At 40.2% G+C, this 25,561-nt stretch overlaps 1 protein-coding gene across 6 annotated transcripts in view; it reads left to right on the forward strand.

Moving 5' to 3' along the window:
* The window catches only part of GPR63 (G protein-coupled receptor 63), a 43,205-nt gene extending 21,176 nt beyond the window's left edge, over positions 1 to 22,029 (forward strand). For 5 of the 6 annotated variants that reach the window (XM_037144422.2, XM_053664871.1, XM_037144423.2 and 2 more), the window contains one exon: positions 16,675 to 22,029. In XM_037144422.2, coding sequence (XP_037000317.2) covers positions 16,825 to 18,084 — 1,260 coding nt within the window. In that variant the 5' untranslated portion in view covers positions 16,675 to 16,824 and the 3' untranslated portion in view covers positions 18,085 to 22,029. Of the gene's footprint in view, positions 1 to 5,650; positions 5,967 to 16,674 lie in introns of those variants that run through there. The other variant, XM_053664869.1, reaches the window with a different exon arrangement.
* Positions 22,030 to 25,561: the final 3,532 nt, after the last annotated feature.

The following is a 25,561-nucleotide window of genomic DNA, read 5'->3' on the forward strand; positions in this document are numbered from 1 at the left end:
TGGTTTACTTGTCTTCAAAATGGGAACAGTAACTTCTGTCTTTGGGGTGCTTTGTCAGAATTAGCAGTCATATATGTGAAAGTCTGCTATACTGTGGGTGTTTAGGAAGCGGTAGCTATAATTGCACACCTTAATTTTTTTCTCATGTTAAGGAGGAAGAATTTTTTTTCTCCTTAATGTGATGATTCATAGACTAGAGCCAGGCTACCAAAGTGCAAATCTGAGCTTTGCTATCTGAGCTGTGTGACTTTGGGTAAGTTACCTAGCTTCTTTGTAGCTCAGCTTCCTCATCCGTAAATGAGAAACATTACGATACCTACTACTTTCTAAAGTTGTTAGAAATATTAATATTTGTAAAGTATCAGAGTAGTGTCTGGCTAATATATAAGCACTAGGTTAGTATTTGATACATAAATAAATGCTCAAAGCCAACGTTGATTGGTTATCGTTGTTAATGGAGGTAATAGGATTAGAGGTGGGACCTGAGGCAGCGGTTCTGCCTGATGAATGATGACTCTTGGGTAAAGTCATCCGGGGAAGTTTAGTGACATAAAAACTGGCAACCCTGAAGTTGGCACAAGTTTCTTTTCATCTCAGATATTACAGAAATTTAAAAAAGAGTAAGAATAAAAACAGTTGGGTTCATTAATTTCTTAGCAGGGGCATTGAGAATCCTTTTATGACTGAGGGTTTTTGAAAATTCACCACACCTTGTATTCAGACTTCCATTGGCCGTGACAGGTATTTCAAGTGGAGAGAAGATGCTCAGTGGGGTCTGAGCACAGTGAATGGAGGAGGTGGAATGACCAGTTAAGTTCAGCCCGTACTGGCACCGTTGTCCTCTGCCTACAGCCCTACCCTGTGGAAGAGAGCTAGCATTTTACCCAAGTTGAAGACTGGGGACTTCTTTTCTCAACGATCAGAGGGACAGCCTGGGGGATAATTGGAGCTGATGAGGGGAGTGCACAGGCTTCAAGTGAACCCCTTGCCTTCTTGGTATTTGAAGGCCCCTTTTGCTCAACCTGAAGTAAACCCTGCCTTTTGACAAGGCCAATTGCTCTGTACACAGAACTCCCTGCCAGCTAGCTGCCTTATGGCCTGTAGTGAGACTAGAAAGCAGAAGAAACCAATAACAGCCATAGAGAAAAAGCCAGCATGTTCTTTGATCAGATATATCCACAAGATATGTGACAAGACACAAACAGCAGCACGAAAGTGATAAACAGGTTTTTTATATACATATTTTTTAAATTTTTAAAATTTAATTATTGTTCAAGTACAGTTTTCTGTCTTTTACTCCCATCCCAGCCCACCCCTCCAGTGCTCCCCACCTCCCTCCCATTTCCACCCCTAGATTTTGTCCATGTGTCCTTTATACTAACTAGTTCCTGTAAATCCTTCCCCTTTTCCCCCTGAAATTCCCTCCCCTTTCCCCTCTGGTCACTGTCCTCCTGTTCGCTATTTCAGTGTCTTTGTTTTTATTCTGCTTGCTTGTTTTGTTGTTTAGGTTCCTGTTAAAGGTGAGATCATATGGTATTTGTCTTTCAACCCCTGGCTTATTTCACTCAGCATAATGCTTTCCAGTTCCATCCATGATGTTGCAAAGCGTAGGAGCTCCTTCTTTCTTTCTGCTGCATAGAATTCCATTGTGTATATGTACCATAATTTTTTGATCCATTCATTTACTGATGGGCACCTAGGTTGCTTCCAGCTCTTGGCTATTGTAAATTGTGCTGCTGTGAACATTGGGGTGCATAGGTTCTTTCGGATTGGTGTTTTAGGAGAACACGTATTTTTGAAAGGAACACATAAATAAGAAATAGAAGAGAATATTTTAAAAAATTCCTTAGAGGATGTTTCGGAAAGTCATATCTGGAAAATAATAGGATGTAGTAAAACAGGAACAATCAAAGAATAAGGAAGAACTTTTGAAAATTAGACATTTGTTTGCTGAAGTTAAAATAATGAAAGATTTGAAAGATGACTATAAGGTATTTTCTAGAACACAGAGCAAAAGGGAGGCAGAAAACTTGAAAGAAGGGCAAAGAGACAGGCTTAGTCAAGTTGATCTGATATCTAAATATGTGGAATTCCAGAAGATACAGCAGTAAGCAAAGAGCTGAAAATGTCAAATCAATAACAGAAGCTCCTCTTGTGCTCTGGGAAATAATCCAAATCTTCAGACTGATGAGTTCTGAGAGCCCAGCAGAATGGATGAAGGCAACTGTAAATTCAGACCAATTCTTGCGAAACTGAAGAACATTCAGGCTAAAGAAAAAGGTTCTTAAAACCTTCTGGAGAGAAGTGAGGTTGCGAAGTTCCCATTAGTCTTTGAGCACTTCTTTGCTTTCTGGTACAGTCAGGTACTTCAGCATCACTCATCTCGTCCATTTTCTGTCCCACACCTGGAGCCCCAGACCTTTTTCGAAGGAGCCTTAGTTCTTTTAATGGTGTTTAATGGTGAAACCAAGACCTGGATGTTCACTGTGTCTGGAGCTCGGCTTCTAGACCCTGGTACTGCATAGAGCGGGATGGGGGAGGGGACATAAATGTGTATATGCTTTTATCCTGTGATGCATACAGAATAGTTTTACCAAGCGTCAGTATCACAACTGTCAATGAATATATGCCAAGTAAAGTTCAGAGTTTCTTTGCAAGTTTTTTTGTTTTTAGAATGTAGGTCATTCATTCCGAAGGCATACAATCGGAGTACTATGTTCAGAAGACAAAATCTTTCTTCACTGTGGTTATTAATTTGATATAGAGGTTTAGGTTCATTTATTTCTGTATATATTAAATTGTGAGATTTACATTTTTATCTTTTTATATTAAATTTTGAATATGTAAAGTACTTAAATGTTTCAGAAGCCAAAACTATGTAAAAATATACTCAGAAAAGACTTTCTAATCTCTCTTTCCCACCTCAGTAGTCCCCTAACTCCCCATTTTTGGACTATTCTTCAAAAATAAGCAAATACATACATATATTCATGTTTGCTTTTTATTTTAAACAGATAGCTTATTATATACACTGTTTTGCATTTTGCTTTCATCACTGTACAATACAGGTAGGACAAAAGTAGGATTATAGTTGTTTGTCTAGAAAATAATACAACGATTAACAAATAATACAAGAAAAATGTCTGTGTATTTTGTACTCACAACCGTTAAATCTACTTTTGCCCCGCCCCTGGGGGGCGGGGCAGAATACTTGTGTCTTTATTTTGGTCCTCTCTTGTGTTCCAGGAACGTAGAGTTCATTTCCAAAGAGAGCCTAGGACATTTCAAAAGTTTCTTAAGTGAGGAGCATCAGTAAGTAAATTAGCAGATACTCATTGAGCACATGTGCCTGTCCTTGTGCTGGGCGGGGCCTGGGGAAGCAGAGTTTAGTTTAGTTCAGTTTTGTTTTGCTTTGCTTCTGTTTGTCCTTCTGTGGTTATTAAGTGACCACAAGGTAGCATTTTATAAATAGTGGAAGGTGTCTAAAAGTTTATTTCTGCATATTTCTGTGATTATTCTTTCTTTTTACACCACAAATAACATTAAACATTTACATTGGAACTTCTGCAACCATTCTTCCAAAGCCCTCCTCTTAGACATAATACCAGAAACAAGCGCTAGAAAACTGGAAAGAAGGCAGGCTTCCTGGGGCCCAGGGGACTGAGGAACAACACAGCAGTGGCTTTCCTGAGCACCCTTGTTGCTGCTGATAATACCAGAGTGCCCGGGCACAGGTAAAATAGGAAGAAAAAAGCCTGCTTCCCCAGCCCCCTAGCCAAAGGATCGGGAGAGGGTGGCTGAACAGCAGGAGCCCTTTTTGTCAAAACCCTCCCTGCTCCTATGTTCCTATGCTTTTGTAAATATAGCCAACCTTATTCTAAAGCCTAGATGGAAAAGGTTAGACCCTAAGCTGGTTAAAATAATCTTAAAAAAGAGGTAGGAGGAATCCTTCTACCTAGAATTATATAGCTGCATTATCAAGATAGTGTGATATTTATGGAAATGACACAGAAAAGAACCCAGAAATATATCCACAAAATATGCTCAACTGATTTTTGACAAAGCTGCAAATCAATTCAGTGGAGGAAAGGTAGGCTTTTCAAGAAATGGTTTGAGAGCGGTAGAACATACATGGGCAAACAGAAAAAGAAAGGAAGAAAGAAAGAAGCCCAACCTAAATTCCATACATTATATAAAACTCAAATGGACTAAAGACTTGATGTAAAGTATAAAGGAATAAACCTAAAAGGAAAAAAATAGAAGTCAATCTTCAGGATCTAGGGTTAGGAAAAGATTTTTTCAAACTTGATACCAAAAGCATCATCCATAAAAGAAAAAACATAAAGAAACCCTATCAAAATTAAAAATGTCTGCTTTTCATAAGACTGTTAAAAGGATGATTAGACAAGCTAATCACAAAGTTAGGAGGGAACAGTAGCAAACTACATATCCAACAGGACAGTATGTAGGTATGTAAATAATTTTTAAAGCAGTAAAAAACAAGATAGTTCGAGTTAGAGAAATAGACAAAAGTTATGAAAGGGACACTTCACTGAAGGTGTTACACAGATGATAAATAAGCCCACAAAATGATCTCCACATCATTAGCCATTAGGGAGATGCACACTGATACTGTAATGAGGTATTATGACACATTTACTAGAATGGCTAAAATTAAAAATAGTGAAAACACTAAATGCTTGTGAGGATGTGAAGAAACAATCACTTACGCATTGCTGGTGGGAATATAATGGTACAGCCCCCCTGCAAAACTGGCAGTTTCTTGTAAAATTAAATATGCAACTACCATGTGACCCAGTAAATGTACTCTTGGGCATTTATGCTAGAGATATGAAAACTTACACAAATGCCTGTATATGATTGTTCATAGTAGTTTTATATATTATATATAAAAACTGGAACCGACCCACGTATCCCTCTGTGGGTGAGTGTTTAAACTGTTGTAGATTGGTGGAATATTACACAGCGGGAAATAAAAGCAAACTATTGACATATGAATCAACATGAATGACTCTCCAGAGAATTATGCTGAGTGAAAAAATCAGCCCCCAAAATTGACATTCATTCACATAACATCTTTAAAATAACAAAACCTTGGAGATGGAGAGTAGATGAATGGTGGTGGGGAGTCAGGGAGGACCTGGGGTGGGGGAGGGCTGGCCTGGGTGCCACTAGAAAAGGGCAATAGGAGAGATTCTGGTCATGTGTTCTGTATGTAGACTGTGTGGTTTGCAACCTCTCGTTTGTGGTACGTGCTACAGTTTTTCAGAGAAAACTTGGAAGCTGGGTAAACAATCTCTGTATTTCTTAAAACTTCTTGTGAATCTACAGCTATATTAAAATAAAGAGTCTAATTAAAAAGTACATGTTATTTGGTTTGGTGTCTGGTTGAGGTGCTGCCATAAATATAGATATTATTCTAAGTGCTGGAGAGGATATATTTAAATTGGAGCAAAATATTCCATTAGTGATTTTTAAAATGAATTTAATATGTCCAGCCATACATTTTTGATAATTTGTGAAGACTCGATTTATGAACTAGAGTCAATTTGTATTTCCTCAAGGTTTAACTCACCTAGGAACCAGCTGAAGACCAAGAAAAAAATCAATGAGAAAGTGTTTTTTCTCTGGGTTTCCCCTAAATTTCTCCAATTTCTGAATATTTGATTTATATATTTACACTTCTGAAATATAGGGTAGAACATAGTACCTAGTTTAATTTTTATGGAATTCGGAAAACATGTTAAAGCATCTATCATTGTAGGAATCGGTAACTTGTGTTTCCACAGTCTGGACCAGTGCAGAGCTTAGCTGATTTAACCTCATTTGAAATCTCAGCAGCCCTGGCAGAAAGCCCTGTTCCCAGAGCACAGATCTGCACATCCTCACGCCTCCATCCCTGCTGCTAGACTGAGTGACTAATGAGCGTGCTTCCTGATTAACTGGTAAGGTGAAGGGCAGGCACAGTCTCTCCATTTTTTGGGTTAGAACAGCATTAAGTGTGTAAGTAGAGCCACAGACCTTTGGCAACTGGAAACAACCTAGGCAGAGACACCGAAATCAGTACTTCCCTTTAATGTGCCTTGGAATCACATCAGGACGTTTTTAAAATGCAGATTCTGATTGAGTAGGCCTGGAGCCTGATATTCTGTATTTCTAACAAGCTCCCAGGTGACGCAGATACTTCTGGTCCACAGACCACTCTTCGAGTAGCAAGTTAATGGATAATATTGCAGATTTGTGACTTTTTCCTTTGGCATTCCAAAGACAAAGAACAAGATAGCAACTGGCTTCATATTAGACGCTTATCCTTTCATTCAAATCAGAGTTTGAGGGAAATGACAGGAGATAGAAGACACAGGAAGAGAAGGGGGGAAGAGGAGCAGCTAGCCAGCGCCGTGAATGCTGCAGGAAGTCAAAGCGCAGGAGAGGGTGGAGGCTGAAGGCACTTCAAGCAAGACGAGCAGTCAAAGCCAATGGTGAAATAGGTCTGCTGGGGTGATGGAGGCTGGGGCAGAATAGCTACTATACTTCTTCAATTTAGCCCAAAACGCAGGCATTGGGAACCTTCTGGAAGTGTGTTTCCCAGGGTGGGCTTCACATACAGTTTAATAACTCCCAGGGACAGCCCTGTGTCCCACGAAGAAAAGCACCATGCCGAATCTGCCTTTCTGCAGTCTTTTCCGCAGAGCTCTCGACGTATATAGTAGCAGACCAGTGATGAAGCTGAGTCCTTCAGCCCTGTGTCCTGCACATCTGATCTGCGTCTTTGATGACATCGCAGCTCAACCAAAGAGGCTAGGAAAGTGACTAGCACTTGTCCAAATATGTCTGTCAAAAAGGTGGTGAAGTTCATTCACTCACCTCCGTGTTACCTGGGTCACTCAATTATAATGAATAATTGTTACAGAATGAGGTTTTACTGTATTTGAATTTACTTTTCTTTTTTTTTAGAATTCTATAATACATCATGTGCATATTTTATTGGTGTTCACCACCCCAAGTCAAGTCTTTTTCCATCACCGTTTATCCCACCTTTACCCTCTTTCTCCCTCCACCCTCTTTCCCTCTGGTAATCACCAAGCTGTTATCTGTGTCTGAGGGTTTTTTTTTTTTTTTTGCCTAATCCCTTCACCTTTCACCAAGCTCCATGCCACCCCCTGCAACAGCTGTCAGTCTGTTCTGTATTTAGTTTGTTAGTTTATTTTGTTAATTAGATTTCACATATGAGTGCCATTGCATGGTGCTTGTCTTTCTCTGACTGGGTTAATCCTGGTCACTCAGTTATCATGAATAACTCTTATAAAATGAGATTTACTGTATTAGAATTTTAATGAGGTACATCTTTATGCTTCCTTTCAAATACATTGCAAATATTTTTAGGATTCCAGTTAATTATTTGTATTATAAAGGTAATAAAAGTGCATTAAAACGTAGAAAGGAAAAAGCCCACATTTCTATCATTAATATTGCTTTCAGCATTGGAGTGATTATTTCCCTGGAACGTGTGTGTGTGTGTGTAAAACTCCTAGACTTTATATGCAACATTCATCCCATTTTTAAAGACTTTCCATACAAGCATTTCTCCATGTTTTTACATGGAGATTTGAGTGCCATAAATAACACCGAAAGTGTCTGAATCATGTCTTACCAGTTAACTAGGCCCCTAACTGTGGACATTTGGATCAAAAGATCCTTAAAGAGCAGTCAGTGTTTGGAATATACTGGGGAAAGGGGAAGTAGAAGTAGAGGATTAGGAAATGTTCTTGTTTTATGGGACTTTTCTTTCCTCTAAGTTTAAAATTATCTCTAAATCTTAAAGTGTGAGACAGTTCTGTTACTTTATTAAAGGGATTCATAGAGATGGGTATTTTACTCTGTGAGTAGTTATATTTCCAGAGTGTATTTACTCCAGAGGAATCCCAGATTACTTTTTGCAGTCAGTCTTTCCTCACCACCTGGCCTTCGTGAAAGACCTAATAGAAACTTCCTAGCAGGTGCCTTGCTCCTGGGGAGATACTGTCTTTGTGACACAGTGCTGGCCTGGAGGTGCACACAGAGTGCCCCTGGAGCACGGAGCGGAGGCAGCTTGCAGCCTTGAGGAGGACTCCTGCAGAGAATGATAACCTAAAGGAAGTAAGAGTGTGTAGGAAGGACCCGAGGGAAGTGTGGAAGACCCTCTAGGCAGAGGGGCCAGCAGGTGTCATGGGTGCATCCCCAGAATGGTCACTGCGTGGAGATGGAGAGCTTGGTAGTCACATGACCACCTGGATGACCCAGCAACCCTGCCCTGCCCAGGTGAAGGGAGAAGGGGCACTATCAGAAAGAAAACAAAACAACTAAACGAAACAACAAATAGGTGGATATAGTATAAAGTAGGGGAGCAGAATTTCCTTTAGAAATGCTGGTACTTGTATTTTGGTACCATCCCTCTATATCCCCTTGGCCCCTGAGTCCCAGTTATGAGTATGTTGGATCCCTCAAGACTGAGGAGAAAAAAAAAGTTGGTCACTATTGATGTAGCTGATGGGAACTCATCAACTGTCTAAATGATTAGGATCATGATGAAAAAAATACTCATCTGGCTGCAGTTTGATGGGTGGATTCGGGAAAGACCAAGGAAGAGAGACCATTTAGGGGGCTCCCCCTGCACTGGAGATGTGGTGATAGGGCTGAGGAGGAGGCAGACAGTTAAAAACCTACTTTGGGGGTGAAATTGGCAGGCTAGAGTGACTGGTTTGGTGGGCTGGTGGAGGGACAGCAAGAAAGGGTGTTTGACTCCCAGGTTTTGGGTTGGTGTAAATCGATGATGAGTTTGTTAACCGCAGTTAGGGTGCAGAAGAAAAGTAGTAGTAGTAATACGTTTTTAGATTAGTATCTCTTTTTCAGTGCTTTGGTGTTTCTTAGCTGGGGTTTACTGGAAACCATAGCCTGAGGCAAAGCTAACGTAATGGAAGACTGTACTGGGAAGGGCAGTCCCTGGGAAGCAAGCGTTGGGTGGGAGGGAAGCGAGGCAGGCAGGAAGGAAAGCAATAGTAAGGCAGCGTGTTATTCTGACCTGGCCACCACTTGATCAGGTAAGTTGTCTAGACAGACTAAAGAACTCTCCACAGGCCTGGTGGTCCGTCGGGAACGGAAGAGTCGCCCTTGCTCTCTCCTACATCTCTGCGGAGATTCTCAGCAGGGATTGTTACCAGACTTTTGCTCTTTGACTGGGATAAGGAGCCACTCTGACAGCCAGTGGAAGGCAGATCTCATGCCCACCAGTGCAGTGTGTAATATGAATTGGGAAGGGGTTGGAGGAACTGGAACTTTGGTGGGTTGCATGGGGTCAGAGCTGAGCAGTCAGCTGAGAGCCGGCAGGTTCGGGGAGGCCCCAGGGGCGGGCGGGACTGCTTGGATCTAGAGACAGGTAACCGGGATCCAAAGCATTTTTCCAACTTCTCTCAACCCTGTTTTTATTTCCTAGTCTCCCTGTTACAGTCTATAAGAGTTTCACAATGCTCTGATTTTTATTATACTGTTTTATTTTTATTACTGCTCAGGTTTTCATCTTAGATGCGTATCTCCCTGGTTTTTATGAACCCACTGCCTCCATTCACATGATTTCTAGACTGCGGGTTTAGTGTAATTGTGTTCCTCTGTTTGTTTGGTTGGTTTGGGCTGCTGTGATGAAATATCACAGGCTGGGCGTGGCTTACAAACAACAGAACTTGATTGCTCCCAGTTCTGGAGGCTGCGGGTGTGAGACCAGAGTGCCAGGACAGTCCGGTGGGGGCCTGCTTCCAGGTTGCAGACCTCTCTCCACTCTCTCATGGCAGGGGGTGCAGGGAGCTTCCTCATGCCCCTCCTATTTATTTTTGTTGTTTTTCCATTACCATTTATCTCCCCATGTCCTCTGCTGAACTCCCCCCACCTCCCACCCCACGCCCCCGATCTAATTCCATTCCTCAGTGCTCCGCCCTCATAACAGAGTCATTTCCCAGAGGTCCTTGCCTCCTAATGCCATCAAATTAGACCATTAGGTTTTCAACATAAGAATTTTGAGGGGGCACAAATACTCAGAGTAGAGTAACTCTGTGACTCATTGCTTGGAGAATGGAAACCTACTCTGACAGACCCCACTAGGTCATTGTTTCCTCTATTCCCTGTGCATCATTCCTATGCCAGTCTCTGTAGCCTGCTTCCCAGGTAGACTGGACACACTGTTTCAGTAAAGAACCATTAGGGTAATGCTATAGGGTGAACTCTTTTATAAGGGTTTCATTTTTTTTTTTAAATTTAAATTTTATTTAGTTATTTTTCAAGTACAGTTTTTTGTCTATTTTTCCCATCCCAGCCTCCCCCGCCCCTTGCTCCCCACCTCCCTCCCATTTCCACCCCCCTTAGTTCTCGTCCCTGTGTCCTTCCTATTTGTTCCTCCAAATCCCTCCCCCTTTTTCCCCTTAACTTCCCTTCCTTCTCCCCTCTGGTCACTATCCCCTTGTTCTCTATTTCAGTGTCTTTGTTTTTTGGGTTGTTTTTTTTTCTGCTTGCTTGTTTGTTTTGTTGTTTAGCTTCCTGTTAAAGGTGAGATCATATGGTATTTGTCTTTCAGCACCTGGCCTATTTCACTCAGCATAATGCTTTCCAGTTCCATCCATGTTGTTGCAAAGGGTAGTAGCTCCTTCTTTCTCTCTGCAGCATAGAATTCCATTGTGTATATGTACCACAATTTTTGTATCCATTCATTTACTGATGGGCACCTAGGTTGCTTCCAACTCTTGGCTATTGTAAATTGTGCTGCTATGAACATTGTGGTGCATAGGTTCTTTGAAATTGATGTTTTAGGATTCTTAGGATATAATCCCAGCAGTGGAATTGCTGGGTCAAAAGGCAGGTCGATTTTTATTTTTCTGAGAAAAATCCATACTGTTTTCCATAATGGTTGTACCAGTCTGCACTCCCACCAACAGTGAACTAAGGACCCCTTTTCCCCACAACCCCTCCAACATTTGTTGTTTGTTGCTTTGTTTATGATAGCCATCCTGACTGGTGTAAAGTGGTATCTCATTGTGGTTTTAATTTGCATCTCTCTGATAGCTAATGATATTGAGCATCTCTTCATGTGTCTCTGAATGTTCTGTATGTCCTCCTTGGAGAAGTGTTTGTTCAAGTCCTTTTCCCATTTTCTAATTGGGTTGGGTGTCTTCTTAGAGTGGAGTCGTGTAAGTTCTTTGTATATTTTAGAGATTAAACCTTTGTCTGAGGTATCATTGGCAAATATGTTTTCCCATACAGTTGGTTGTCTTGCTAATTTAATACTGTTTTCTTTAGCCATGCAGAAGCTTTTTATTTTGATGAGATCCCATTTGTTTATTCTTTCCTTTACATTCCTTGCTCTAGGGGACATATCAGTAAAGAAGTTGCTGCGTGAAATATCTGAGATTTTCTTGCCAATGTTCTCCTCTAGGACTTTAATGGTGTTATGACTTACATTTAAGTCTTTAACAGGGAATAAAAGAAGGCATTTAATTATGGATATGATAGCAGGATTTTTTAAAGTTAGTGATTCAGTAGTTTTTTTTAGTGCAGACTGTATACCAGGCTATTAATTGAGTTTCTGGATACAGTCCTGAGCTAGCTAGCTAATTAATTAATTAATTAATTCTTAATAATCACATCTTTGCCTTTCTGGAGTTTGCTGGCCGGAGCTGGGTCGAATGGGGTGGGCAGAGGCCCAGCACGAATCAGGGAGGGCTGCGGACACTGTAAAATGTTTGTGGATCGGGTGTTATCACAGAGAAGTAAGAGTCAGAATGAGACAATAGACTAGAGGTGGGGATTGGCTTGGTCAGCGGACCACAGAAGATTCCCATAGCCCTGGAGGTGTAAGAAGTCACAAAGTGAACAGGGAAAAGGATAGGTGAATAATTAGCAGGAGGTGTTCTTTCATCGAACAGATGTTTACTGAACATCAAGTGTGGCAGGCACAGTCATAGTAGGTATTAGGAATCCAGCTGTGAAGAACCCAGGCAAAAATTTCCACCTTATGAGAGTCGTTGGTAGTTTGGACAGGATACTGTAGATGGTTGGAGAGAAATGACCTGATAGGAAAAATATTTAGGGGTTACAATGTACAGCTCTCGGAGGATGGAGTCAGTTATAGCTGAGGGAGGAAGATGAGAAAGTGACTAGTAGGTGTCTGGCTTGTAAAACCAGGTGGGTGGTGATGGAGTCACAGAGCATGAGAATGTTAGTGCAGGGCAGCTTGGAGCGGGGAGGAGCCATCCCCGCGGTTCGATCTGGACATGTAGAGTTTGAGGTGCTTTTGAGAGACATCCTTATGGAGATAGATGTTAAATGAGTGTGTGAGTCCGTGAGGCTGGAACTCAGAAAGTGCGCTGTGGGGCCATCAAAACTCATGTGCCAGGTACTTCCTTAGATGTAAAAAACAAAACAAAGCTTTTCACCCTTGCCCTATGCAAATGGTTCATAGATGATAACAGGTGATATTCAAGTTTTAACATAGCAGTTATAGATCTCAGCAGGCTTATGATTTAAGATTCCAGGTTCATGATCTAATTATTAGACTTGATGTTTCATTCCAAATATTGAATTTACAGTCAAATATCATTGTGAGAAACATGCATGGCAGGAAAGTAATGTATCCGTGAACTATTCAAAAAGGCTGATGAAGTGAAGATGGCCTGCATTTCCCCCAATAGTAGTTTCAAGGCAGGTAAAGATTCTCAGCAGAACAATGATCTAATGAATGTAAGCCCAAGGATAAAAATGCAAATAGGAGACAAAAGGGATATTAATGAAACCTGTCACCCTTGGGGCTCATCAGTTTTCTTTCTTTTTGTATTTCTAGAAAATTTCCAGAAGGTTAATCTTCTATCAGCCACTTAAGTTTTTTCCTGGATTTTAATGATAAGTAATATATTTTTCTACTAAGTGTCGACCTGTTTTGCCACTTGACTTTCAGTTTTAACTGTCATCAGAAATCACTTAGAATATTTGCCTTGAACAGAGCCCTCGCTGACATTTAGTTTCATTTCTCCTCATTATTGGTGGGGAAAAGTAACGTGAATGCAAATACATCCTCATGCTTAATAATCTAATTTTAAACACGTCCGTTGGAGAACTAAATGTTTCTTCATAGGAAAATGAGACACATTCTTTTCTTTTGTGGTAAACTTTCTGGTAAGAATTAGAAATATACCAGAACTGGAACAGTAGTATAAATAGAACACCACCTGAGGTTTATCCTTAAAATGTGCTCCTAGCATTTTGTCCCCTTTAGTTTTATTGCTTGTAGGGTTTAAGTTAGCGATACCCTGAAAATAAGTGAAATTTTAGTGCAGTGATGATAATCTCGTTATAAAAATAACTTTTAAGTGGACCCCTCCCCACATCATCCATTACACTTAATTGTTACACATTCTCTTTTGGTCAGTTTGTTCAAAGCTTTCCGTTACTCTGCCTATAGGCAAAACAAGCAACAACAACAACAACAAATCCCAAACCCCCCAAAACCCAAACAATTCAGCTCCCCAAAAGTAGACATTTCTGTTGTGATATAAATTTATTTGTAGACTATTCCTTTTAATTTTAAAGCAGATTGCCCCCGAAAGTGATTGCTTTTTGTTTTATTTTTAATAAACTAAAGTTGACATGTGGGTTGCCTCTGAGTGAAATGCCTCACTCTTTATTTCAGGCTCCATCTGCCTCACAGGAGAAGTCAGGAGTACACTCCCCTCCGTCCTAGTGTGTTCTTTGTCCCGCATTCCCCTTTTCTAATCAGAATTCCTGGACATGTAGCAGGGGCTTCTTGTAGGCAAAAATATATAGGCCCTTGTTCCATATCCAGGAATTCTAATTAGAAAAAAAAGAATTGATAAACAAAGAACACACACGACTTTATGTGTGATGCCTGTCTTATTTAATCTGTGCTTCCCAATGTAAAGCTTCTCTGGGGGTCTATAGGGTGCGTCCGCTTCTTCTAAGCCTTTTTCCCTGGAGGTGTTGAGGGCCCTCTCTTCTGGTCTGTTCAGTCCATTACCACATTCCCATTTGCTTTTTGCTTAAAAAAAAAGTCCCTGACTACTGACCTGTATTTCATTTTTATCTTTTGTCCTTTTGGGTTGTATCTTTGTTTTTTAAAAAATCCCTCTACTGTAATTTTAGTGCGATTTTGAGGTGCAGGGTTTACGGTTAGTCTGCCCTGTTTAACCAGAAATCCAGGAACCATTTGTTTATTGCTGTCTCTCCAGTGCTTGGCACATACTAGGTTATAAAATAAATATTTGATAAATGAGTAATTGAATCAGTTGTGTTAGAAGTTTTTATAATAATGGGAGGCTTTGATAGCAAATATTATGATTGTATATGTATATATAATAACCTAAAAAGTATCTTTTAAATGTGGTTTTGCTTTGGTTTCATTCCATTTTTTGTTTTTGTTTCTCAAGCTGGCCCGGGAAACAATGTTTTAATGTGTGTCCATCAACAAAATGAAAAGGCAACATACTGAGTGGGGTAAAATATTTGCAAATCATATATCTGATAAGGGGTTAATATCCATGTCATATAAGAACTCATACAACTCAATACAAAAAAAACCCCAAACAAGCCAATTAAAAATGGGCATATCTAAACAGACATTTTTCCAAAGAGGTCATACAGATGTCAAATAGGTACATGAAAAGATGCTCAGCATCACTAATCATCAGGGAAATGCAAAGGAAAACCATGATGAGACATCACCTCACACCTGTTAGAATGACCGCTGTAAAAACGACAAGTGTTGGCAAGGATGTGGAGAAAAGGGGTCTGTAAATTGGAACAGCCACTGTGAAAAACAGTATGGAGGTTCTTCCAAAAATTCAAAAGAGAACTATAATATGACCCACAATTCTACTTCTGTACATTTATCCAAAGAAAACAGCAATATAACTTGAAAAGATTCCTGCAGCCCCATGTCCATTTCAGCGTTATTCACAATAGCCAAGGTATGGAAACAACCTAAGTGTTCATCAGTGTATGAATGGATAAAGGAAATGTGGTATACATGCACCTCTATTTGTATGTATGTATGAATGTATATGTGGTTATGTACACACACAATGGAATAATAGCCATATAAAAAATGAAGTCTTGCTGCTTGTAACAACATGGGTGGATCTTGAGGGCATTATAGTAAGTGAAATAAGTGAGATGATAAAGACAAGCACAGTATAATTTCACTTATATGTGGAATCTAAACAAAACAAAATAAGAAAACCAAGCTCATAGATACAGAGAATAGATTGGTGGTTTCTGGAGGTGGGGGATAGGAAGTGGAAAAAATGGACCAAGGAAGTCAGAATGTACAGACTTCCAGTTACAAAATAAGTGTCATGAGGATATAATGTACAGCAGGTGACTATAGTTAGTAATATTGTATATTTGAAAGTTGCTAAGGTCTTAAAAGTTCTCATCACTGTAAAAATAATTTTAACTATGTATGATGACAGATGTTGACTAGACTTATTGTGATCATTTTACAGTGGTACAAGTATCGAATCATTGTATATACAAAATGAAATTAATGTTATGTGTCAATTATATTTTAACACACAATAAAATGTGTACTATTTCAGGATGGATATATGTTTTTTTACTTGGTCAAGAACAATTATAGCTGTTACATTAGGCTTAAGATACATATTTGCCTGTTTATAATATTTCTTTATAGATAAACTTGTATTGAGTCTGATGTATGTAGCAAGCACAGTCTTCATCTTATTCATATTTATATTTAGGTAGTTCTAAAGAGATTATGGTGCATGGCTTTCTAACTACCACAGCCCCCTAATCATGGGCCCTTTGTAGTTAATAAAGTTTGAGATCACTGCCTCATTGTGGCATCTCATCCACTTTGCTTTTCAAAGTGAAAATGTGAAGATGGGTAACATCTAGTAGGGACAAAGAAATCGAGTTATAAAAGTGAGGATAACTAGTAAAATGAATACTTTGAACAAGCAGGTTGTTCTCCATATTCATAAAGGCAGCCCTGACATCAGAGGCGACTGTAGAGAGATACCGGCATGATAGACAGTCCATGATCTGGCTGTAGGGCTGGATCTTGGGCCTGCCAAGTGGGTGCCTCCACCCTCCACACCCCAGGAAATGAATAAATGAACTTTTGGAATTTGCCGCTGAAATTAGTGACTAATTCTAAGTCCAAATAATGAGCAAGTTAAGCTCCCAGGCATTTATTTTTCCACCAGTCTTTGGGATTTAGTAAAGGAATTACCCAGAAATCCAAAGAGAATTCTTTCTAATTAAAGAGGTTATCTCTGCAACAAAGAAGGAAGAACCCACATCACACAAATGGCAGCAATTTAAAAGAAGAATTAAAAATAAGGTTGTAACTTTTGACTTTGAAGCAATAATATGTTTTGGTTCTATCGCTTTCACCTCATATGTGAAATTTCTGCCATGGTTGACTAAAAATAAAACAACAGAACAGCAGTATTTTAGTACTGCCTTTGCTAGAGATGTAAATATTTTTAAAGGGTTAAAAAAAAAAGCTAACCTGGTCCTTCACGATGAAAGGTAAGAAGTTAAAAGTTACTTACAAACCTCATTTCTCATTTACTTTCTGTGTTTTGGGCTCATTTTCAGGCAAAAGGACTCCTGTGGAAGATGGACGTCTTTGTTTATTTTCCAGACTGTGTTCCCTAGCCCGTCAGTGAAACATGATACTGCTGCTCGGTGTTGAGATGCTTAAAGAACACCCACTTGCCTGCTGGCGCCTTCCATCCTACTGAAACCATGGTCTTCTCCGCAGTGTTGACGGCGTCCCGCACTGGGCCAACCAACACCACGTTTGTAGTCTATGAAAACACCTACACGAATGTTACGGTCCCCCCACCATTCCAGCATCCTGGCATTGGTCCACTGCTGAGATACAATTCTGAAACCATGGCTCCCACGGAGATGAGTTCCTTGACGGTGAATAGCACAGCTGTACCCCCAACACCAGCAGTTTATGAGAGCCTAAACTTGCCCCTCCAAATCATTCTTTCTGCTATAATGATATTTATTCTGTTTGTGTCTTTTCTTGGGAACTTGGTGGTTTGCCTCATGGTTTACCAAAAAGCTGCCATGCGATCTGCCATTAACATCCTTCTTGCCAGCCTGGCATTTGCAGACATGTTGCTGGCAGTGCTGAACATGCCCTTTGCTTTGGTAACTATTCTTACTACCAGATGGATTTTTGGGAAGTTCTTTTGTAGGGTATCTGCTATGTTTTTCTGGTTATTTGTGATTGAAGGAGTAGCCATCCTGCTCATCATTAGCATTGATAGGTTCCTTATTATAGTCCAGAGGCAGGATAAGCTAAATCCATATAGGGCTAAGGTTCTGATTGCAGTATCTTGGGCGACTTCCTTTTGTATAGCCTTCCCTTTGGCTGTCGGAAACCCTGACCTTCAGATACCTTCCCGTGCCCCACAGTGCGTGTTTGGCTACTCAACCAATCCCGGATACCAGGCTTATGTGATTTTGATCTCTCTTATTTCTTTCTTCATACCCTTCCTGGTGATCCTCTACTCATTTATGGGCATACTCAACACCCTTCGGCACAATGCCTTGAGGATCCATAGCTACCCTGAGGGTATATGCCTCAGCCAGGCCAGCAAACTGGGTCTCATGAGTCTGCAGAGACCCTTCCAGATGAGCATCGACATGGGCTTTAAAACACGTGCCTTCACCACCATTCTGATTCTCTTTGCAGTCTTCATCATCTGCTGGGCCCCGTTCACCACCTACAGCCTTGTGGCAACATTCAGTAAGCACTTTTACTATAAGCACAACTTTTTTGAGATTAGCACCTGGCTGCTTTGGCTCTGCTACCTCAAGTCTGCATTGAACCCACTAATTTACTACTGGAGGATTAAGAAATTCCATGATGCCTGCCTGGACATGATGCCCAAGTCCTTCAAGTTTTTGCCGCGGCTCCCTGGCCACACGAGGCGCCGGATACGGCCCAGCGCGGTCTATGTGTGCGGGGAGCACCGGACAGTGGTGTGAATGTGGGAACTGCCTGACGTTTTGGGTGATGGTGGTTCTTTATCTGACTCTGAACTTTCTTTCATATGGCTGTTGCACTTACACTTTACTGTTTTTCATAGGTTCGTGTGTAAGTGTGTGTGTGCAGTATAAAGAAGGAATGGTGACCAGTTATAAGTCTGTTAGCCAGGATACACAAAAGGGAAGTGATCACCAATGTTACCTCCAGGATTCAAGGGAAATCCTTGATTCAGGGTGGGGAGATAGATGGTTTTTGTTCCTTTGGTTGGCTGTGTTTCGGAGGTAGGAATCAGGATTGTGCTTCACTGAGCCTGCAGTTACACTGAATTGTAGGTGTTTGGTATGTTGCTCAGGTGTACTTAGTTGAGTTTATTAATTCTTTCTCTTCTGGAAGACACTGCTGCTTTCTGCCATCATATTGGAGCCAAAAACCACATACATCTCAGTGGATAAACATTTACTTTTATTTTAAAAAATAACCCAAGGGGGTTTGTGACATTTCAAAGGTCATTAATATTTGCTTTGGTGCACTTTAAGAAACAGTGTACAAGCTAATTCAATCGTGTTTTTCCGAATTGTTTTTATACATGACACGTTGTACTTTAGGAAACACTGCATTATCATTTCTAAGAAGATTTTTAAAAATCTTTCATCTGCATGCGCAGTTTTAAAGGAGAGAACGTAGAAATGTAGAGATTTTTCTAAGCACAATAGCAATTCTTCAGAGTAATAGGGCAAAGTTAAGGAGACAGAGCACCCTTTCAGATTTAAATGGGGTGCAGTGAGGGGCAGCTGCTGTGGGCTGAGGGGATTCCTTTTACTCAAGGGTTCTCACTGAGTCCAGCAGGGCCGACCACTTACTGGACACTTACCATGTGCCAGGCACTGTGCATTTTTTATCCTCACAGCATCCTGTGAGGTAGGTATTATTTCTTCCTTTTTAAGGTGAAGAAAGCAAGTCTCAGAGACTAAAATTCTACCCAAGGTTAATGGTAGAGCTGCAATCCAAAATAATCCATCAGAGTCCTGGGGCTACAGAGCCAGCACCCACACCTGAACTTAGTATGTCCTTTTATTTCATAGACTATAAAACCTTCAAAAATAACTTCACTTTATAATTACTAAAAGGAATGTGAAACTGTTGTAAGAAAGTCCGGGGGATATAAAATGAAATAAAGTCACTCCCAATCTCCCTTTCACAGTAGAACTTTAAAATCTTAGATAAAGGAGGCTATCAGAAAATAAGGTGATTTTTTGGTTTACAAAACAAGTGACTTAACAGTTACGGAGAAGTGAAATGCAGCTGTATGTAGGTTCTGGCCTTGTGGGGTTTGAGGTTTCCAGTTGTGCAGCTGTTTCTAAATATTTCGGGGCTTCCAGAACAGCACTATTACCTGTGCTTGCCCAGAGCAGCGCTGGAGTCTGTGAATGCGCTCAGAGGTGAGTCTGCCGCCAAGAAGCAAATCTAAGCCTTGCTCTGGGCATAGAGCAAATTGTAATAGGGCGCGTCTGGGGTTTCAGATGATTATTTTCTTGCTTATGATCTGACCCCTGAGGTGCATCTGGACCCTTTCTTTGGTCCCCTTCTCTCAAGCCACTGGTATACTCTATACAGTAGCTGACAGGGGTAGGGCTTCAGGCGGAGGCTGTGTGTAAAGGGCTGAAAGTGTAGCCTCTTGGCTATGTCATGGGCTTTATAAATAGGTAAATTAGCCATGAACACTTAATGGATTTATAAAAGCTTTTCTGAATTTTAGTGCTTTGTGAGCCAGTGGGGAAAATGGACCTCTATTTCCTCAGTTATACAGCCAGAGAGCTGGATTAGATGGATGTAAGGTCTGGCCCAGCCATAGTGTGTTTTCCTCCATATGAAAGTGGAGATTTTTGGAGAACCCAGATGAGGACAGCCTCACTGTTTGGTCTCCAGTATTACTTCTTTACACTTTATTTTACTAGCTATTTCTGAACAGTGAGCGTCTGAAGAGCACGTGGCACAGTGTCATCAGGGGTTAGGATGTTGGCAGGTGGATCACATCACAAAAAAGACCTGGGAAACCTTGCTTTTGGAATTGAAATGGTGTCGGAACTCATTCTCCTGTTAAAGAGCGTTTTTTTGGACTCAAGTGTATTATTTTTTAACGTGCTGGTTTGAAATCATCTGATGATAGTCACCTACCTCTGGTTTCTGCTTAAGTTCTTCACAGGTAAGAATTTTGTGTCCGTAAGTATCTCACAGAACACAAACACAGTGGTAAATAGTAGCAGCATGTAGAAGGGTGTCTACTTCCCATTGTCAATATAAACTGGATTTCAAGCAGACATTAAGTATATTTCCCTCGACTTTCTCTAAGGAAAGTTAGCATGCTCTGTATTCATCTTACATATTGGCAGTAGGCCTTGAGACTCCTTTTAGGTTGGAGTTGAAACTGAGCTTTTGTCGTATTTGTCATTTTTTATGAGCAATCCTTAGGTACTTTTGTGCGGCCTGGTAGGCAGTGTTACCATTTGGAGAGAGCCCTCGAGTGCCTGCTGAGATGCTCGGTGTTTGTGAAAGAAAACGGAAGAAAGGAGCCTTTGTGTGAATTCAGCAACACCGCTCAGCAGTTCTCTTTACACTGGATAATCTTGATCAGATGGCAGTTTACAAATCATTTTGAGCGTTTTTTATTATGTATACATTTTGAAAGCTTTTTAAAAAGTACTATGGAGTACCTTTGAAAAACTTAGGTGCAGACTCATATGTTGCCTCTTCCCCTATATTTTCTTGAGGGGAAAATAAATACCACTACTAATTATCACCACTGACTGACATAATCAGAAATGTTTTGTTTTTATTTTTCTTCTGGCCAATAGGTAAGAAGCATGAAAGACATAGTGAAATATTTGTGGTCAAAAGAAATCCCTAATAGTCTGCAGTAGTCATGTGCAAACTTCAATATGAATATGTGTCTAAGTGTTCCCAGGGGGGCATCAACAGTGCAGCTGCCCAGGACCCCCAGAGGGTCTGGGCTTGGGCCCAGGAATGCATGCTTTTATTTTGTTGAGCACTCTCCCTGATTGTGACTCAGGCGGTCCCTGGGGCATGCTTCAAGAAATGCTTCTGTTGAAAATATATCCACTTCCGCATTGTCTGTTTTGTGTTGGAAGCCATTATCTTCCAGCGCATGGGTGACCCTAGTTAAGAGGAAAGTCTCCTTGTCATTGAGCCTAGCGTGCTGCCATGCAAGTTAGTGAGTGCTGGATCTCACCAGTGTCAGCTGTACCTTCTTCATCTGGCAAAATTCTGGTCAACCGATCTTGTTTCACAGTAGAGCAAAAAGAGTGACTTAATATTTGAAAGTCATGACTTTCTGGAGTCTAATTCCCCTAGTAACTTCTTTTCTCCTAGACCGAGGTCTTTATTGTATGTAACCTCCTGAAGGGTATGAGGGGATTGTAAAGGTTCATCTAATTCCTGTTGCTCTGCTTATACCAGTTGTGTTCAATTGAAGCATGAAGAAAATAAAATAACGTTTTAAATCTGTGTAATTTGGTTGCTAACAAAGATATTTAATTTTTCATCTTTGCTTTTGTTTACATTGAAAATATTTACACATATATCACAGAAAAATGTTCACTTCACATTTTATTCTTCCATGATTTTAGTTTAAGTTAAAGGACTGCTTAGTTCAAATTATTTTCTGAACCATAGTCCTTCTAAACTGCCTTTATTGAAAACTCAGTTTTTATAATAAAAATATCAAAACACTTGTTTGTTATTACAGATAAATGGTAATGCATTTCTTAGATATATATTGGTACTAGTACTTTGTAATTAAAATAATTTATTTTACAATTGTACCTGATCTGTATGGGGGGAATCGCTTTGAATTTTGGGCTGTTAATATTTAGAAATCAAAAATTATGGTTATTTGTGCATATCCTTATTACAACCAGGAAAAATGCTCCCAGTAAGAAAATGAATAAATGTTTAACATTTCTAAAGTGGAGTTTTTCTTTTTTGAAGAGTACTTCATTTTATCTTAGAAAAATTGTCATGAATAATACTTTATGTTAAATTAAAATTTGAGCTTAGTTTTAAATCCTGCTTTTTTATTCTTATTTTCAAATTAGCTCTCAAAACCTATCTTTGTGTAATTATACTTGAGTTTTAGAAATTCCCAGGGTAGTCAAGGATGAAATGAAACTTGGAAAGAGATCATTAGTATTAAGAAACAGCTTTAAAAAATTCTGTCTGGAAGAGTTATGAAAATTTTACTGCTGGGTCATTTAAAATTAGATTGTTATTTCAGTTGACAGTGTTATAGGAGTTCCTTTTTCGGTAACTAACTGATTACTTTCTTGTTGCTTTTAAGGGTCTCTCTTGTTTAACCCTTGGCGTTTTCATTGTGATGAATCTTGGAGTGGGTCTCTTTGGGTTTATCTTGTTTGAGACTCTCCATCCCTCCTGGACTTGTGTGTTTATTTCCTTCAGCAAGTTAGGAAAGTTTTCTGTCTTTTTTTTTTTCAAATAGGTCTCCAATTTCTTGGTCTTTCTGTTTCCCTTCTGATACCCCCATGATGCAAATTTTAGTATGCTAAACGTTGTCTCAGAGGCTCAACTATTCTCATTTTTTAAATTCTTTTTTCTTGCTGTTCTGATTTGCTTGTTTATATTCCAAATTGTTGATTTGATTCTTGACTTCATCCATTCTACTAATTGATTCCTTCTTTATTTCAATTAGTGTATATTTCTTTTCTGACTGGATTTTTTAGTGCTGTTGAGGTCTCCACTAAGTTCCTTCAGCATCCTTATAGCCAGTGTTTCTGCATCTAGTAGATTGTCCATTTTGTTTAGTTCTTTTTCTGGAGTTTTGTTCTGTTCTTTCATTTGGGCCATGTTTCTTTGTCTCCTCATTTTCAAAACCTTCCTGTGTTTGTTTCTATGTATTAGGTAGAGCTGCTACCTCTTCCAGGGTTGGTAACATGGCCTACTGTAGTTGATGTCCTGTAGGGTCCAGTGGCACAGGCTTTTCTGTTACCCAAGCTGGGTACTCAGTATGTACCCACTCTGTGAGCTGTGTGCACTCTCCTTTTGTAGTTAAACCTTGATTGCTGTTGGTACATCCATGGTCAGCCACCAACTGTGTTTTGTCCAGGGTCACACAGAATAAGCTACAAAATGATACATAGATGGCTGATGATTGTGCTGGGCTTGTAGGTGCCCAGATAAGGCCATGGTGTGAACCAAGGCTGGCTGCTGCTAGAGCAGGGCCTGGGGCAACTTAGCAAGAGATATGGGGCTCAGGGCTTGCTGAAAACAGATGCTGCTTATTTGAAAGAATTTAGGAAAATCTGAAGAATGGGCCAAGAGAATCCATTCATATAGAAAAGCCACTGGAAACAGCTCGAGTGGGCCTGAAAATCAGGTGGGGAAGGGCCTCAGGGGATCAGCAGTGTAGAGTAAACAGTGAGCCAGGTCGGTGGAATCTCAGAAAAGATGCTCGCCTGCCAGCTCTATGGCTCTGTGGAGGGAGGGCTCAGAAAAGGAACAGTGGTCAGTGCCAGGACTTCTCTGGGAGAAAGCTGTCCCCTGCTTCTTGTGCTGATGCCGGACAATTCAGTTCCTTCCCGGTGTCTCTGGTGCCCGTCCATCTGCTACCTGCATATTGAAGCTCAGAGGGAGCAAGTCTGAGTAAGTCTCTATGTGGACCATTTAAGAGGTTCTGCCTGAGTCTCCAGAAGTTTCTGCCTTCCACAGCCTTAATCCCCACTGGAATTTACAGCCAGAAGTTATCATTAACCAGCAAAACTATCATTTAGAATTGAAGGACATTTAAAGAGCTCCCAAGACAAGAGAAAGCTAAAGGAGTATTATATGAAACCAGTATTAAATGAAATGGTAAAGGGTTTTCTTTAAGAAGAAGACCAGAAATATGAACAATAAAATGGCAATAAACACATCTATCAACAATTGAGTCTAAAAAACAGAAACAGATTCAAAGATACAGAGAACATTTGGTAGTTGCTAGAATGTATGTGTGTTGGGGTGGGGAGTTGGGGGACGGGCAAGAAATGTGAAGGGATTCGTAAGAAGCACAAATTGGTAGGTACGGAATAGTCCTGAGGATGTAGAGTACAGCATAGGTAAGGAGTAGCCAGGAAACATGTGTGACCCATGCACATGGACAATCATATGGGGATTGCCTGAGGGAGTGGGGGATACTGGGCAGAGGGGGACAAAGGGGAAAAACTGGGACACCTGTAATAGCACATACAACATATGGTTAAAAATAAAATCTTTTAAATTCATAGGAAATTACACTTGTATATGAGTTTCAGTTTTTTTCCAGTCTGCCATGCAATTTGATCTTCCCTTTTTACTTGTATGTAATAGTTAAATATATTTCTTTTTTTAAGGAAGATTTTATTTATTTTTAGAGAGAGGGGAGGGGAGAGAGAAAGAGGGAGAGAAACATCAATGTGTGGTTACTTCTTGTGTGCCCCGTACTAGGGACCTGGCCTGCAACCCAGGCATGTGCCCTGTCTGGGAATCAAACCAGTGACCCTTTGGTTTGCAGGCCAACATTCATCCACTGAGCCACACCAGCCAGGGCTAAATATATTTCTTTTATTTTGAGTTACAACAAAAGGTTGATTTACAAAAGAAGGTTGTCATTGAATCTACATTTGACAGTTTCTTCTGAAATGAAAAGGTAAGAAAGGTATAGCAAAATAGAGAAACATGTTAAAGTAAAAGCATTTTCACATCTACCATGAAAATAATATACTTCATTCAACTTACTCATAATAAAGAGAACCTTTAGGAGCCTTTTCCACCTTAAATGTCAGGTGCAGTCAGATTTAAAGCAAAAGAAGGGACAAGTAACTAGCTCTATCAGTCCGTGTTTAACCAGAGAGGCAGAACTTGTAGAAGACATTTATTAGGAGATTTGTTGCAAGAATCGGCTTACATGGCTGTGGGGCTGGCTAGACAAATCAGGTCTGAAGAGCAGGCCGTCAGAGAGAGCAGGCTTGAAATCGCGGGCACAAACCAAAGCTACTTGCACAGGTAGGATTTCTTCTTCCTCAGAGAAGCCTCAGTTCTGCTTTTAAGAAAACAGGCATAGAGAAGATCTGTGAAAATGTAACCAAACTGGGCCCGCATTCTCCCCATTTTGAAACATTTCTTTTTAAAAAAAAGCCAGGATTCTCTAGTTTTTATTGTAATGTCTCCCAATTTTTAAATATTGTCATTCAAAAAATAAAAAATATACCATAGCCCCCCCCCCCAAAAAAAGACCTTTCAACCAGTTGAATCAGGCCCAGGATTATCTAGGATAATCCCCCTTAATGTGGACTGATGATGGATTCTAGCCTTACCTGCAAAATATTTTTCACAGCAACACCTACAGTAGTGTTTTATGGAATGATGGGTATGTGGCCTATACAATTGAAGCATCAAAATATCACAATGGTGATATTCAAAGATAATAAA

Source organism: Artibeus jamaicensis, unplaced genomic scaffold (assembly GCF_021234435.1).
Source record: "Artibeus jamaicensis isolate MK-2021 breed Jamaican fruit bat unplaced genomic scaffold, CSHL_Jam_final contig_387, whole genome shotgun sequence".
NCBI lineage: Eukaryota > Metazoa > Chordata > Mammalia > Chiroptera > Phyllostomidae > Artibeus > Artibeus jamaicensis.